Source organism: Takifugu rubripes, chromosome 7 (genome assembly GCF_901000725.2).
Source record: "Takifugu rubripes chromosome 7, fTakRub1.2, whole genome shotgun sequence".
NCBI lineage: Eukaryota > Metazoa > Chordata > Actinopteri > Tetraodontiformes > Tetraodontidae > Takifugu > Takifugu rubripes.
This window is the reverse complement of record NC_042291.1, coordinates 6,856,181-6,872,405: the sequence shown is the minus strand read 5'-3', so window position 1 is coordinate 6,872,405 and position 16,225 is coordinate 6,856,181. Positions and strand designations below refer to the sequence as shown.

Here is a 16,225-nt window from a genome sequence, read left to right as displayed (position 1 = left end):
AGATAGATAATTCCAGATAGTGTGTGTGTGTGTGTATGTGTACAGATTTCCCTGAACCAGCCTGTGGCTCTGCATGTGATAAGTCATCACAAGTTTTCACGCTGGATTGTTTTTACTATTCAGACGCTGTCTGCGTGTCCCATTAATCTGCAACTAACTAGTAATTCTAATTTCAATATAAGGGGAAAGACAAACATGTCCTTTTAGATATATTCACACACACCTCCAGCAGATTTATTTGTCCATCAATCATGTTTAATGACTCAATGGATTACACAATAATTAGATCTCTTCTGACAGCAAATATACACAACATGAGACAACACACACTCATATATAACATGTTTCTTGCACGGCATATGCAAGGATTGATCTTCAAAACATAGATCTGGTTGCCATGGGCACAGGGCCCACGTGAGAAGAGAACCACAGTCACAGAAAATGCAGCGGTGGAAACACACCAGAACTTAGGGAATGTCACAGCCAATGTGCAACTCTGGCCTGACTCCTTTATCCGTTTGTTGCTCCTGAAGGAAATACTAAAAATAAAAGTGTAAACAAATACGATCATTTGTCCTCCCTTAGTGGTAAAAGTGATGTAAGCATTTTCAGCACAAGCAATGAACATGCGGCGCTGTCGGACAGCGACGGGGAAAGAAAGCAGAGCTTAAGAGGAAGCTTGTACCAGGGAAAACGCCACTTAGTCAACACACAAGTTAAGCACCCAATAATTTAAACTTTCAGGTCCAACAGGTTGCATTCGATCTTGTAGTAGACGTAGGGGTAATATTCCTGCTGGCTGAGGTTCAGGCCTGGGATGTCCATTGCAGACTGTAAAAGAAAAAAAGCTCCTGTTCAGGAAGAAGATGCTGTTTCTGAGACTAATGTCACGCACTGGATCTACTTGTGAACATTCTGAAATGTTTTTTGTTGTTTGGTACCAGACAGAATGGAAGCTATGAGTTAATATGTCAAAATTAAAGCACAATTAAATAAAATGCACTATAATTTCATAATCCTGCAGTTACCACGCATGGCCACAAGAGGAAGCCAACATTATTCTCTGAAGATCTACATTATTTCATAAAAACACACAAAAGAGTGATGGAATCATCATATGCAATAAAGCGTTTAGTCAAGGCTACTTAAAATACATTAATACATTTTTTAGTTGCTGCTTTGTTGCTATAGCAACTGCATTAACTGATCAGAGTACTTACGTCAATGATGGCTGCTGCACTGCTGTCCAGATGTTTGTACAGATCATTCAGCACCTCCCTCAGCTTCTTCATGGTCTTCTTGTTTGGTTGCAGGAGCATGGCCTGGAAGTTCACTGGCAGCCCATATCTGGAGAACAGACACCGATCTTTCAAAATGCTGCACGCCATTCAGCTAATGTATGTTTACACTAAGAGACTGAGCAATGTGGCGACCGCACCTTAAAACAGATTCCACAAAGACCCGCAGGGCTTTAATGTGGATCCAGGCGATGAAGGCTTCACTGAAGTTCACTTTAAGCCATCGGACAAGTGGACCCTGCAGAACAAAGTAAAGGTTGGGGAGAGGCAGACAGGTAGGCTACATTTGCTTTCAAACCCTTTACATATCTGTCAATTGGGCTTAGCAGCAACATTAAATGATGCTGAATTTGCTTAAATACAACTCAACAAAAAGCCGATCTCCTACGTATTTCCTGAGAAAAATTAAATCTGTTAAAAATCGGTTGCCATGTAGTTCCTTTCTTCGGCCACAGGAGGGCAACAAACAGTCATGTTTGTAAACCTTGACAACAGTAGAAGAGCTTGTACCTCTGCTCCTTAATCAGTTCGCTCCTTGTTTGCACATGTTGACATTCACCATGTCCCATGTCACTTAGTGTTCTGTAAACCATTTAAATGTCACCAGGCTCAAGCCTGTCAACTAAATACTTACAAACTGCTTTTTCTTGTCTGTTGAGAGCCGCGCCATCTCCTCTTTGTCGGCCTTCATCTCCTCTTCATTATACTGGAAGTCTCTCACTATGAATCTAAAACCACAAAGCCAGAAATCAGACTTCTTAAGCTCATAGAGTCACTGCCTGGTTTGTTTATTTAGCTGGAGCTTTTTGGACTTACTTGTTCTCTCTGGCTTTATGTTTGAAGTCATCAACAGCTTTCATGAACAGAGTGACGCTGTAAAGCCCACTGTCACTGTCCTCGAACAGCAGACTGCAATTTAAAAAGGCCATATCCAGAATTAACAGTGTGTGTGTGTGTGTGTATATATATATATATATGTATATATTATATTTGACCAATGTTTCAAAGATGACATCACTTACTCGGAGGATCGAGGCACCACCATCTCAGCCAGCGACTCGTACGTCTTCTGCCACTCAGTGTACGCCGTTCTGCAACAACAACTACAGGGTTAGAAACTACATCGCTAATTAAAAGTCTCAAAGTGTTGCAATGGAAAAAACAAACCTGTTTCTCAAAAATGTGCAGAGTAACAGTGAAACTCAAAAGGTTTCAAATTTATTTAATCATTATTACACATAAGAACAGCACATGACTAATGTCGCATGATAAAATTACTCACTTTGGTACAACTACTAGCAGAGTTACGAGGTACTCCGAGTTAAGCACAAAGTGTTCTTTTTTGACTATGTCGGCCAGGCTCCTGGTCAGCAGGCTCCCCCTGGTGGTACAAAACAGTGTTGCAGTAACTCAATGGCAGGTTGAGGGCTCCTCTGAAATATTGGAATTCTCCGACTCACTCTTTTCCTTTGGCCCCTTTTAAAGACACGTTATTTCTAATAAAATCATGAATTTACTTACGCATTCTTCCTTTCCAGGTTTTGAAGGTTGCCCTTCAGGTTGTTATAAGCCGATGCTCTAGTCTTCAAGTCGTTGTCTATCTGGGTAACTTGCTGTAAACAATGGGAAAACAAACACTCTAACATCTTTATTCAGAAGACTTTGAAAAAAGATTTTATTATTGCTATTATTCCTTTTGGAACAGTACCTTTGAAATTATTTCAGAGATGTTCTTCAGGGATTGTTTGATGGGATATTTTGCCATGTCCCACTGAAATCTTGTAATGTAGGTCACTAGATCCACTGGCAAAATATAAATACAGCATACTTGTATTTTAAAGTATACCACAATAATGTTATTATACTGTCGCCATGTAACTACAAAGATATAAATCCTAAGGTATTTGTCTGCTTTGAGTGGTTTTAGGTTTTTCCGGGCACAAAGGTAACAAATATGTTGAGAAATATTATGAGAAATATGGAAATTGCAGATAATAGTACTGATATTATAGCAGTACATGTTTCTAGCTTTTCTAGTACGAAAGTTTGGAGCTGGTGTGCTGCAGAAGTCACTGTACCTCCGTTAGCCAGCAGGTTCTCCTGTACTTTGTCTCGACTGTCCTCCAGCACGTCAGCCATGTACTGAGCAACCTTTTTCACCACACTGTGAACGGTGGGGAGACATCAAACACATCATGCTCAACAGAAAACATCAAACACTTTCTCAAAGACTTGTAAAACTCATTTCTAACATGGCAATGCTCGGGAGAACTTCAAAGCTGTCCACAAATATGAAATCAGGGAAAGATGTTTCCTTTTATAGCTTTATATGCTATAAATGCATGGACAAATCTAAAAAAGTAAAATGACAAACTACGGTAATGCAATCCAGCATAACTATGTTGCAAGGCTGATGTTTCACAGTCTCCTGGTATCTATAGAGGAAGCAAAGCAGGACGGTTTGTCATGGGTGGGTTTGAGCTCTGGGTGTCAACGTCACCAAAAGATGAGAAATGGCAAACATGTTTGCTGTGGATAAGTCACCAAGTATAAATATGATAATGAAATTAGCTGCCAGCCTGTCATCCAAGTGTAACTCGTCAGGTTTGGAGTGACCTGCGAGACTCAGGCTGATGTGAAATTCCTCATTGTTGCAGTGTACAGGTAGAGCTTTGGGAAGGCTAAACTGACCACATGAGGAGGCCAGAAGTGATACACAGGTTAGAAGAAATCTTTTTTATAGTCTAGAATCAGCACAGTAGCATACCTTTCCACAAAGGAGTCTAATTTGGCCAGTTCATCTGACAGGCCAACCAAGACGTCCAGCGTCCCGACCTGCATCAGAAAATAAAGAGTGAAATTTCAGTGGATTGAGGCCCTGGCCCAGAGATCTGGGTCTTTTTCAGTTGTGTCAGCAGGACTGTGTTTAAACAGTGATGTCTGGGGTTCAGTCTGCAGTGACATGCAGGGCGCCCTATGTGCTTAGGATGGCGCCTCTTTGTCCAGAGCCATTCATGCAATGCTAACAGTTCCAGGAGAGCATTACAGCCCCATGTGGGGGCAAGGTCAGTGGGGTTACTTCACCTTCAGCGCCAAAAGGAACTGAGTTGGACAAGCTAAACTGCTTCTGTCGAAAAACTTTCTCGATACCGAAACTTCAACATGCAAGCAATGGATCCGTGTACAGGCTGGGCCACATCCACACAATCCGCTAACTCTTGACAGTGGTTATAGTAGGTAAGTGGTTTCCATTAGCCTACTTTTCATGCATCAAGTGTATAATTTAAATTTTGCAACTGAAAAATTCACACCAAATAGATTAATTGATTATCAAACCAGGGCAGAATTTCTTCATATTGGAATGACATAGAAATCTACCAGAAGCAGGCAGTTAAGCCAATAAACCCTGCTAACCTTAAGGTCTGGGATGCTGAACTTATGGTTGGTCGAGAGGTTGTTTGTACGTGTGGTGGCTGCCATCATCTTGTCCCATGTCTGCTGGCACGTCTTTTCTCCCGGTGCAGAGATCAACCAAAACTCTGTCATGGTTACACTGGCACAGGAGACTGAAACAAGAACTCTTCTCAATTACAGCGGGAAAACACTTATCTGCACATGGATTACATTAAGAGGCAGGACTCCTGTTTTACTAAGCATTTAAACTCCTAAAAATATATTATGCTTAAGAAATTATGCTTAATCAACAACCGAAATAATGAGATCATCCTACACCTACACTCACTGCTCCAGTTCATTCCACACGAAGCTAACGTTATCTCCACCCCTAAAACACTGAATCAATTCTTGACGCAAAATGCTAAAAAAACAAAACATGATATGTTGATAAATTCGAATACTACAGAGCAGTATACAATCAAAATAAACCAGTATGAGGTCAAAGGAATGTAGCTTCAGGGGATTAGCCAGCAGTCCTTGTTAGCTACTTAGCTTTGGTATCAACCACATCAACATTAACACAAGAGGCAAAGCGTTTGGTACTGCAACTTCACTCACCTCTAAATACCAAAATACCACGCTGTCCGTAAAAAGAAAGTAGCAATATCCTCTCTCTAAGGTGTATTAATTTTCATAGTGGCTATTTTAAAAAAGGCAAATGAAGAGTAATGACAGCAGCATCAGTCAGCTGACCTGCAGTGGAAACCGGAAGGCCTCACGCGCTGTTCGCCTACTATTAAACAGCGACCACAGCTGGTGAACAGTGGTACTGCAGGGAGCGTTAACGTGTGATGACGTGATTCCAATAAATTTAATAATCAGGCTCAAGCGCAGGTTGGAATGATCTTTGTTAGCATGATTGCATTCTATTTTAGAAGATCGTGTCAAGACAGTTTTATTGCTAAAATGTACAAAAAATATTGTTATTGTATATTTATATAACCTTCTTTAAATAATTCCATCTCCCTTGATGAAAATAGGAATCCAAGAGCATTTTTACCTAATGAGGAGACAAACGTGGGTGGTAATTCAGCAGCATTTGAGGCCTCAGAGTAACTAAATTTAAAATTGTCAGGGTCAGATTTCCTGACATTGGGTGTCTCCTGGACAGAAGCTTTGGAAAACGCCCCCATAGGGACATGTTTATAGTTTGGTGGGTCTGGGGTTCATTGTTTGGGACACAATGCTCGGTCTGCCTGGAGCCAACCCTCGACATCAAATAGCAGGGTGAGCTTGCCCATGGCTGGCTAAAGGCCAATCTGCTGGGAAGTTATCAGGACACGCACACAGAATACAATCAGTCGGGCTACAGAACGCAGACAGTGGTGTTCACGTGTGCTGCATGTTGAAGAGAAAATGAATACAGAATAATGAATTGATATGTCATAATTAAACTGCATGCTTAATGTCCCACTCACCTGATACTTACCTGGCACAGGTGTCTTACTGGCTCGCCAGTGCTTTGCACTGTCATTTGTCTTTAAAGTGGTTTAAATTGTTAGAATTGCTGCTCCATCACACAATAAAATCCCATCTTGAGGCCATTTTTGATACTTTGATAGAAAACTGCAGGTGTGTAGGAATCATTAGTTACGCGGCAGCATCAAACCCATCAGACACTTGCTAAAGATATTGCTTTTATTTGCTTATTATTGTCCCTCACATTTATCCCAGAATAGTTGCCTGCTTGAGCAAAGATGTATTACACAGCAGACATGATTTCCTCATAATCTGTCTCTCCAGTAAACTCCATAGTGGCTACTGACAGACTTATGATGTTGCTGATTTGACTTCTTTTGTCATTTATCTTGGGTGAAAGGAAGCAATATTGTTACTGCTCGACCGGTATGAGATTTCTTGCTGTACCTCTTCACCACTTTGAAAGCTCACTATTGTTAGTACTGACAAGTGGCTTCCTTTTAAAATGGAGACACTTTACAATTAATGACGGGCGGGTTTCAATACAGATAGCAGCAAATTTGTCAAATATTTTGGGGTAATTATGACAAATATCTCAGGAACATTTGCATTCCCGCAGCTGTTTGGTTTATATCTGTTAAACTGGAGATTTGGGGTATTTGGGGTTAATCAGGTGGGGACTTTCTAAATCTGTGTGTTGATGTAATCTATTTGCAATGTTTGCAAATAAGAATTCCTGCTGCACAATGCACCCACTGGCGTATTTGCCTTCGCAGTGGGTGGTACGCATGTCTCGCCGTCTCATACCGAGTGGCTGCGGTGGCTATTCTGATCCAAACAATGGAAATCAAACATTGTGCTTTACTGGAAGCCACTTTAGATTCTATGTGTGATTAGACTAACATATACATAGTCTCATTTACTGTTGGAGAAAACAGACACAAAACACGGAACAGCTTTTGTATTGCAGCACAAGGAAAAGTCGTTGCCTCTGCTGATTTCACAATAGACTAAAAGCAATTGTTTTATTAATGCAACAAGCATTTATGTTTATTTTCCCCTAATGGGTACTTAAAGTTCACCAAACACTCAACCACTACTGTAAAACTTTTAAGGATCACGTTTATAGTGAACACATTCAGCCCGGCCCCATCTTGGATTGAAGGTTTCAAACACATATTTACATCAAAATATGATTTAATAATCCTCACACAGACCTGTAATTTTTAAAATACAGCTTGTGACAGGAAGAGATAAAAATTATCTCTCATCTTCTTGTTTGGGCCCCAATGTTTACATTAAGACAACAATTCTGGGTTTCTGCTGGTGTACTTTTCAAATACTGTATACATTAAAAAATTTAAACTCTATATTATGACTGCATTCAAATTAGCAAATTTATGTTCTAACATGATTATTGAAGCCATGATGTCATTATTCAACAATGTCAGCCTGGAGAAATGGCCCGTCTGTACTGCAGCAGGTTTTCCTTGGCACCCTCCTATTTCACTGTTAAGGAGGGAGACATGCAAATTCATCTCCTTTTCTAGAGAAAAAAATGGTTGAGGAGTCTATTTTCAGAGAGCTGCATGACTTGTTAGACTCACATCAACAAACAGCTTAGGAACAGGGATATATAGTTTCGGTTTACTGTACTTGATTTGGGAGTCAACGGGGCAGTCTGCAAAGAGAACTGGACATTTTGAGCTTCCTGCTGAGCAGCCACAAATGCTATGAAGACATAACACAGGTATTTCTTACCAAATTTGACTCTATGATGTTATATGCGGCATCATTTCATTCTTTTTATCTATTAAAAACATTATTGTTGTAACCAGGCTGCTGTTAAATATGCAACAGCAGCCACCTGTTACTAGGTTGTAAATCCAGCAGAGTTGGTAGAGAATCGGCTCAGGGTCCTGCGCTTGCCGATGATGTCAGAGGCATAAGAGGTCACGCTCTATCTTGATTTAATTTTTTAAGCATAGATCAAACATTACTTTTCTAGTATACAATAGTATGACAACAGAAAAGCCATCAAACCCACTGATCTACCCATCAACTATAACATTTGTGTAGACTGATTCGTAATTTCTGCCTACAATGTGCCCTAAATGTTCTATGGCTTCCACTTAGGTTGTTCTGCTTGTGTAAGATTTTGACATTTATTTTAATATGATTGTGTAAGGACCAACATAAATGTGCACTGTCTGTAAAATAGGATTGTTGTAACGCTTGTGATAATGTGCCTTTTTAATATTGGTGAAAGTCTAGTCATTTTTAAGCAACAACCGATGGGAACACTTGATCAACCATAAGATTTAATACATGTACATCTACTTCAAAATAGCTTGTAAGGTACTTTGGCTACACAGTGAAGTACTGTAAACAATTAACATAAGAGTGAAAAATAAAGGTTCAAAACCTTGCCACTGTCAAAAATTCAAGATTCAACAATTTTAAGATGAGTGGGGAAGGGGATGAGAGAATGATTGATTTTCAATCTATGATCATCAAAGGACAAAAAGTAAAATAAAAATATAAATTAAAGATATATTAAAAAGCGTTTAATATAAAGAAGCTCAAAGGAACGCACAGTTTAGGTTGCAACCACTATTTCAAAACGCGAATAGATGTATTTTATTTTGTTGTTTAACCGGATGTGCTCTCATTTCCCGTTTGTCTGTCTGCGACGCGTTCGGACGTCACAGATTATCTCAAGAAGCTAGTGCACACATGGTCGAACCCTGAAACGATCCTGCGATTTAACAGTATTCTCAATGGCCTTTATTCTTTCCTCTTATAATAGCCACATCACTCTTTAAAAATTCCGCCTAAAAAGAAAAAGCGTTCTCTCCCAACTTTTGGGGTTTCAGCCGACGTAAGTATTGAAGGCTAACCTTGCTTTTAGCACGCTACTTAGCATGTAGTGGCCTCGGTTTCTTGTAAGGTCTAGGTTTAGCTGCCTTATACGGATAAAACTGTACTAGAGTTGAGATTAGTTACTTTAATTACTTATTTTAAAAAAGAGAAAAAAATCAACCGAATGACGAAATAAATAACGACACCTCTTGTTGCTTGGCTAATATGCTAATAACGTCAAAACAAAATGAACGGTTTGCGATATTAAACTTAAGAGCTACTGCATAGTTGGGGAAACGTTACCTGTGTTTTTGTAATTGTGATTCTCGACTTTTTTATTTGGTTGTTAATCCTCTCCCCTCGTTTTTGCAGGTGTATAATAATTATCCCAAAGATCTAGGGGCAGCTCTATACAAAGAGTCATTCGACTTCAACGCCGAGCCACCTTGGGATCCTAGCTGATAGTGGACGAGCTCCTCTCAGGACTCATCCATGTAAGAAAAAAATGCAAATGAGTGCAATTTCTCCTTTAATTTTCTGTTGTTGCAACAGTGAAAGAGTATGCGCATGCTCCTCTGGAGCTACACCTTACTTATTTTTAGATCTTTCATTTTGGATCTATTTTAAGCATCTCTTTTCTAACATCTCAGCTGTTACTTTTAGCCCGGTTATGCTGCATCAACGCCCCACTCACTGGCAGTGTTGTCACAGTTCAGCATTTTCTGACCTCAGTACGCTCGCAGCCGCAGGCAGGTCACATCTGGTTCAGTCTAGACTGCGCTGGCTGGTGTATTGTGTAAAGTTATGGCGAGTAAAGACGTGACACCAGCGCCGCCAGTATTGTAACTTGTTTAAAAAGAACCTCTGTGGGTCAACAACTCGGGGATTCCAGCTGATTGTTGAGGGTAATTGATGGTAAAGTAAATGAACTCTGTGCCCCAGACTGTGTGTTTGGACAGCAGTGTTTCAGAAGAATACCGGTAGGTCTATTCCACAAAGCTGTGCTGTAATGTAGCGGCCGCACTTACTGATTGGATGGACGTGACTGATTTGATTGTGGATCTCATCGGGCAGGTTTAAGTTGCAGTGACTCCTAAAAAAGTCACACTATTTATTCTACAAATGTGCCCCTTTTCCTTTCTTTCATTGGTCTAACGAGATTTTTTTGTTCTCACTTTGTGTACAGTTTATTGCTTGAGACTAGGACCCCAGGGGCTCGAGGAGGTGTGAATCAGATCTCTTGGATTAGCCACATTCTTTATGCCTGCCGGATTAGGAGAAAGCAGAGGACAGGATGAAAGAACTCACTAATGAATTACAGCATTCTGTCAGCCTCCTGGAGGGAAACGCCTCCCTCTGCGATGTGATAGACAATTACATTTATGAGCAAACTCTGGTAAGATGTATATAAAACCTGTTAAAGCACCGTACGATGGTGTATGGAACTGCTCACTGTTTTCCATTAATCAGATTTGTTTCCTTGTGTCAGGCTGGGAAGAATGCGTTCTTCATAGCAGATCTTGGCGTTGTAATGAGGCAACACGTTCGCTGGCGAACACACATGGCCCAAATCAGACCGTATTATTCTGTCAGGTGCAACAGCCGACCCACTGTTATCGACATTCTTGCTGCTCTTGGCACTGGATTCATTTGCACTAATAAGGTATTTTCTCATGCATGTTTGCTGTTGTCAGTTCTGCTTTTTGAAACACGGGCAGTGTCGCCACCTAGTGGACGCCAAGTCTCAATGCAACAGTTTTGATCCTGTGTGTAAAAAAAAAAAAAATGTTTCGTGGATGTTTTGTTAAGTCAAGCCTCCTGGAGTGAAAGTATTTTAATGGGATACTCTCTTGTCTTTGTCTCTGTGTTTCAGACTGAGCTTGAGCTGGTACAGAGCCGAGGTGTTCCCTCAGAAGACATCATTTTCAGTGGCGTCTCTAAACAACTATCCCAGCTGAAATATGCTGCCAAGAATGGCATTGACCTGCTGGTGTGTGATAATGAAGTGGAGCTGTGCAAGATTTCCCGCTGCCACCCCAGTGCCAAGTATGTGTTGACATTGAGCTTCACACTGGCGCTCATGTGACTTGAAAGCTGGAGTATTTATTGTGATTCCACTCAAAATACTTATTTATTCTGTCTCTAAGCCTGCCAACCTGTTTTTCTATGTTCAGGCTGCTGCTGCAGGTTTCAACGGAAGCTTTTTGTCAGGACAATGACCTGGTAATGACCTTTGGCTGCTCCCTTAAGGACTGCAGGCATCTCCTGGAGAGGGCCAAGGAGCTGGGTGTGCAGGTGGTTGGAGTCAGGTGAGTTCTGGAAAAAACTACATGGAAAATTAGCACTGTTTCAATCAAGGACAACTGGTGATCAAATGTGACTCAGTAAAATCAGCGTGTAGTCACGACTAATGTGGCCTCTCTTACACAGGTTTAACATTTCCAGCTCCTGTGAGGACCCCCAGCTGTATGCTCACGCCATGTCTGATGCCCGCTGTGTTTTTGATATGGGAGTAAGGGATAACCTCATTTCAGTTATCAGCACCTTGATCTTTTTATTGTGTGTAGGTATTCTGACGACACTTGTGCACATTTTGATTGTTTTAGGAGGAAATTGGATTCAACATGAATATTCTGGACATCGGTGGTGGTTTTAATGGCTGTGAGACTCAGCTGGAACTGGTCAGCACCTTAATCTTCAAAGTTGATAGGACTGAATTCGTGGTGCATTTCTAACATATTCCCTGATGTGTTATTACACCCATTTAACACAGCAGCAGAATAATTCAGACTAATAAAATAGCGACTCCTTTCATGGGATTTGGACAGGACCGGTTATGTTTAATGTCTTCTGCAGGTCAATAACACAGTCATGTCCATGGTGGACCTTTACTTCCCTCCTTCCAGCGGGGTTTGCATCATTGCCGAGCCTGGCAGCTTCTTCGTGTCCTCTGCGTTCACTCTTGCTGTGAACGTCATCTCCAAAGAGGTGGTGGCCCGTGATTCCCACGACCAGGCTCATGGTAAACCACCCGCAACTGCACCGAACTCCGGCTCGTGTGTGAATCCGACTTATTTTGATGTTTTGGGTCCGCCACCAGATGAACCATCGCCCAATGACGAGCCGGCGTTTCAGTACTTCATGAAAGAAGGTGTTTATGGCTCTTTTGCCAGCAAGCTGTGCGAAACCCAGATCGTTGCCCCGTCTGTTCACAAGGTGAGTCAACTAGATCCTTGAAATGCACAGATTTCCCTCATGTCTTGTGTAGCTTCAGTGCGCCCACATGCACTAGTTCAGGTTGTGTCTCCTCTTGAAGACGTCTCCTCTGTTTGCAGAGCACGTGCCTGGATGCTGCACTGTTCAGCAGCAGCCTGTGGGGTCCCTCCGGGGATGACATGGACCAGGTGGTGGAGCACTGTCTGCTGCCTGAGCTCAACATTGGGGACTGGCTCATATTCAGCCAGGCGGGGGCCTACAGCCTGGGTCAGCCCCTCTGCAGCACCGACGACTCCCCACCACCGCATGTTTGCTACGTCATGTCCTCAGCAGATTGGTGAGGAGGCCAGCAGTCTTGTATTTGTTGCACCAGTTCGTTGGCCAGCTGTTAATACTTTGGTCTTCTCCCAGGTTTGAGATGCAGGACATCGGCATCACCTACGAGGGGACACTAAAAAACATGGCACTGGTTCCATATTTCCTGGATTCCTGTCAAACCGAGGCTGCGCTGTCTGTCCCAGCTTAGCAGTCCCTCTCTTCTGTACTGCTTCCTGCTTTCTAGCTTCCTCTGGGCCGCATTCCGCCAGGCCGTTCTCAACCCAGCTTGAAGTCGCCAGGAACAGACCCGGTTTATCTCTTTACTCTTAATGTGAAATGTTTTCATGCATATTCATATTTGACAGATGTTTTATCTCTAGTTGTTGCCTGTTTTGTGAAGTAAGATGCGTTTGTGTGTGAAACAAAGGCTTTGTTTTGTTGTTTCTACATTATACTAAGATGAAGCTTCTTTGCTATCAAATGTGTATTTATGGTTGGATTTCTCTGTATAGTTTTGGGAGATTTTTCTTTTTAAATATTGACATTCATTGTGTAATTGTTGTGTTTTGCTCCGGGAGGCGTGTTCACTCCAGTCTGATGCAGTAAAGTCCAACTGTCCAGGGTTTCCAAAATAGCCAAAATAAAAGTAGAGAAAGGCTCTCGGCACGTTTGGGAGTGACGGCGTTTAGGCGGGAGAAGCAGGACTGTTATTCAGCAGGTGCTACAGTTGAAACAGGAAGTGTTGGTTGGTGAATCGGCGGACATGGAAGCATTAATTTAAACGTAAAGCTTGACCCCTCCCCCACTGCTCTGCTGTTCCTCTTATTTCTGCTTATGAGGAAAGTAATTGTTTCAGCAACTGCATCCCTCAAGCTACAGAACCGTCCTTGCCTCGCGTGTAAGGCAGGAAAATGTACCTGAGGTTTCTCAGAACACTAATAAACATCCTTGACAGAACCGTGAATAACTGTTTCCATCGTTGAGGCCTGTTTGCAGCCGGAGACAAACAAAAGGACCTGATTCTAACAGTGTCTTTAATAGAGAATTTTCACTGCGGACGGTCCTGTGCAAACGTATCAACATTCTTTGGTCAAACATTCTTTGGTGTGAAATGAAGCTTTGATTAAGGACTTTCAGTGTAGCCACAAGCTAAGACATCAGTTTGTGCTCATTTGTAAACAGTCGTGACCTCGACACTGCGATCACAAGCGGTGGACAGTATTAGCACCGTGAGTCTTCCTTCCATTTTTTAGAAAAGCAAACGCCAGAAAATGTCAGTCTCAGTTTTCGGCCTTGTTGATGGGCCTCCCAGTGTTTCCTAAAGTGCAACGTCAGCACAGCGGGTGGCTCCTCGTGTCCAGCAGGGCGCCCTTCCTCATGGCGAGGTGCCGCCGCGCGTGCTTGGCCAGGTGGTCGCTGCGCATGAAACGGCTGTGGCACATGGGACAGGCGAACCTCTTCTCCCCGGTGTGGGTGCGGTGGTGGCGAGACAGCTCGTCGGAGCGCGCGAACTGCCGCTCGCAGTCTTCCCACTTGCATCTGAAGGGCTTCTCACCTGTTCCGAAACAAGTTCTGTTAGCGTTCTGTGTTGTCTCTTTGTCACACTGCAAGGTCTCACCTGTGTGTGTCCTCATGTGGGCCTTGAGGTGGGAACTCTTGAAGTAGGTCTTTTTGCAGTCCTCCTGGGGACAAATGTGACTGCGTACACGAGATGCACCTGGGTACGGTGGGCTAAGTCTTTGCTCCACCGGCGCGGCGCTACACGGCGCCGGGGCGATGGCCGGCAGCTTGGTGCCGCCCGGTGTGACGAGTGTGGGCTGGACATACAGTGTGGGTACAACTGGCTTTTGGAGGAGCAGCATCATGGGGGCTGTGGTCACCTGGCCCTCTAACAGGAGAATCTGTGCAGGGGGGGCTGCTTGGCTTTGTGGGGACTGTAGCGGCGCACGCACTGCAGCCGGCGGGGACGTGACGGGTAAAAGGTGTTGCCTCCCCAGATCTGTGAGGGGGTTCTGTGCAATGTTGGTGAAGGACAGAGACAGAGGAACCTTTTGACAGTAGACGGACTCAGGAGGACCACCAGGGACCGCTGGAGGTAGGGTTAAAACAGGCCGTGATTTGTCGCCCACGCGTGAAGGAGGCGACTCGAGTGATTCAGAATCCAGAGTCCAAGTGGCTCCAAGCATATGTGTCAGGGTGTCAGTCAGAGGCGTGTGAGGTGACGTAAGCCCTGAGCCCGACTGTGCCGCCAAGCGCCGTTCTGGCGCAGTACCACAGCTCAGGTGTGAATCCAGGCTCCTTGGATTGGAGCAGCAGGAGTGGCTCTGGCACTCTGACGTGTGACGGATGACACTGATACACTGGAACTGCTGCTGAGGTCCTGAGGTCTCCTCTGATGCCCCCCTGGTTGGACCACGAGCTGCTCCAGGTCTGTGCAAGGACGCTGCTGAGGGTTCCTGGGTGACGTCAGTGTGGTGTGGACTGTACGGGGGTGTCAGACACTGAAATAAAAGGAGATGTTGGAGATAGCGTGCAAACATAATGCACATTTTAGTGCTCTTAGTCCTCACAAGGGAGCCCTTACCAACAGAGATTCTTGCATGGCAACAGCACCAATGGTGGCAGAGTCGTCCTCTGAGCAGTCCGAGGATGGAGTCAAGGGTCTGGGGTGCCTGGCCCTGAAACTCAGGGTGCTACTGTGCGTCATCATGGACATCAGCGCTTCCACAGCCTCCATGTCTCCAACGCCCAAGCCCACAGACGGGGGTGCACCCAAATTGCCCGAAGCCCGTGCCTCGACTTCCATCCTTCCAGTCTGATAAGAGGAGAGAGCTGGGTTAAAGGGGGGGGGGGGGGCTGCTCGCCGTGCACGGACAGTTGATCTGAAGGGAACATCTGCAGAACGTGTCAGGCTGCATGTGAAGACAGCCTGGCGACTGGCGGCTCTTCCGGGCTGCCCTTTCACCCAATTCTCTGAGGACAATCTCACAAACTGTTCTGCTTACACAAACACAGCTCCGTGACCTGCTAGAGCGCACGCGCGCGAGCACGCACTAGCCTTCCCCCTCACATCCCAGGTGAAGCCGGCTGAATGCATGACCTCTGACCTATATACCCATGACCGTCGGCTCCGCTACACAAGCACATCTAAAGGCACATGTGGCATCACATCACGCTTGAATATGTACAAAAAACCACCATTTCCTTCACTTATCTTAGCAGCTATCAACAAGTTGGAAGGTGGAAAAGCTGTTGTGAAGTGTTGTTACGGAAAAGAAAAGACCGACTTACGTCCAAGGCGAGTCTGGAATCCCCGATGAAGAGATTTAGAAGCCCGCTAACGTCTCGTCTTAGAGACTTAAAGTGAAACTCGAAACTAAACCCGGGTTTCTTCCCCGCGTCCCTCACGTTAAGGTTTCAAATGCGGTGGGGGGGTTGCGGGGGGCGGGGCCAAAGGCGGCACCAATTGTGAGCAAAGGTGTGTTCGGCGCGCGCCAATGGCGGGGGAAGCGGCGCGTGATCGGGGGCTGCGGGGCGCGTGGAGGCGGCGTGGTACACAGCGACGTTCCCTCCGGCGCAGTCGAGCTGACCTCTGACAGACTTTCTGCCTATTTTAGGATGTTTTTTTTGCCTTCTAAACACGAAACGTTACAACA

General features: G+C 44.0%; 3 protein-coding genes across 3 annotated transcripts; 1 reads left to right on the top strand and 2 right to left on the bottom strand.

Moving 5' to 3' along the window:
- Nucleotides 1-233: 233 nt before the first annotated feature.
- On the bottom strand, nucleotides 234-5,481 carry LOC101079962 (V-type proton ATPase subunit C 1-A-like). The gene is made up of 13 exons (XM_003965860.3): nucleotides 5,313-5,481; nucleotides 4,713-4,864; nucleotides 4,066-4,133; nucleotides 3,377-3,462; nucleotides 3,007-3,101; nucleotides 2,820-2,911; nucleotides 2,581-2,679; nucleotides 2,321-2,389; nucleotides 2,115-2,207; nucleotides 1,933-2,026; nucleotides 1,439-1,536; nucleotides 1,221-1,347; nucleotides 234-831 (listed from the first exon to the last, which is right to left on the bottom strand). Exons 2-13 carry the CDS (start codon nucleotides 4,842-4,844, stop codon nucleotides 733-735), a joined length of 1,152 nt encoding a protein of 383 aa, XP_003965909.1. The 5' UTR covers nucleotides 4,845-4,864; nucleotides 5,313-5,481; the 3' UTR covers nucleotides 234-732.
- Nucleotides 5,482-8,833: 3,352 nt separating this feature from the next.
- On the top strand, nucleotides 8,834-13,533 carry azin1 (antizyme inhibitor 1). Its single transcript, NM_001308261.1, is given in 12 exon segments — nucleotides 8,834-9,054; nucleotides 9,408-9,529; nucleotides 10,222-10,431; nucleotides 10,525-10,698; nucleotides 10,909-11,081; nucleotides 11,210-11,344; nucleotides 11,466-11,547; nucleotides 11,642-11,716; nucleotides 11,892-12,057; nucleotides 12,136-12,251; nucleotides 12,371-12,588; nucleotides 12,663-13,533. Coding segments are annotated over 10 exon segments (1,356 nt in total). The 5' UTR covers nucleotides 8,834-9,054; nucleotides 9,408-9,529; nucleotides 10,222-10,329; the 3' UTR covers nucleotides 12,778-13,533.
- A 53-nt stretch (nucleotides 13,534-13,586) lies between these two features.
- On the bottom strand, nucleotides 13,587-16,015 carry LOC101080192 (Krueppel-like factor 10). Its single transcript, XM_003965861.3, has 4 exons — nucleotides 15,861-16,015; nucleotides 15,154-15,384; nucleotides 14,188-15,070; nucleotides 13,587-14,124 (listed from the first exon to the last, which is right to left on the bottom strand). Exons 2-4 carry the CDS (start codon nucleotides 15,373-15,375, stop codon nucleotides 13,901-13,903), a joined length of 1,329 nt encoding a protein of 442 aa, XP_003965910.2. The 5' UTR covers nucleotides 15,376-15,384; nucleotides 15,861-16,015; the 3' UTR covers nucleotides 13,587-13,900.
- Nucleotides 16,016-16,225: the final 210 nt, after the last annotated feature.

Excerpts from the sequence above, each read along its gene's own strand:
- LOC101079962 (XM_003965860.3), bottom strand. The coding sequence starts at position 4,844 with ATGACAGAGTTTTGGTTGATCTCTGCACCGGGAGAAAAGACGTGCCAG. Across the intron at positions 3,463-4,065 it reads TTAGACTCCTTTGTGGAAAG|TGTGGTGAAAAAGGTTGCTC; the intron begins GTATGCTACTGT and ends CACCGTTCACAG. Across the intron at positions 1,537-1,932 it reads CAGACAAGAAAAAGCAGTTT|GGTCCACTTGTCCGATGGCT; the intron begins GTAAGTATTTAG and ends TTTGTTCTGCAG.
- LOC101080192 (XM_003965861.3), bottom strand. The coding sequence starts at position 15,375 with ATGGAAGTCGAGGCACGGGCTTCGGGCAATTTGGGTGCACCCCCGTCT. Across the intron at positions 15,071-15,153 it reads CCATGCAAGAATCTCTGTTG|TGTCTGACACCCCCGTACAG; the intron begins GTAAGGGCTCCC and ends CTTTTATTTCAG. Across the intron at positions 14,125-14,187 it reads CCACATGAGGACACACACAG|GTGAGAAGCCCTTCAGATGC; the intron begins GTGAGACCTTGC and ends GTTTCGGAACAG.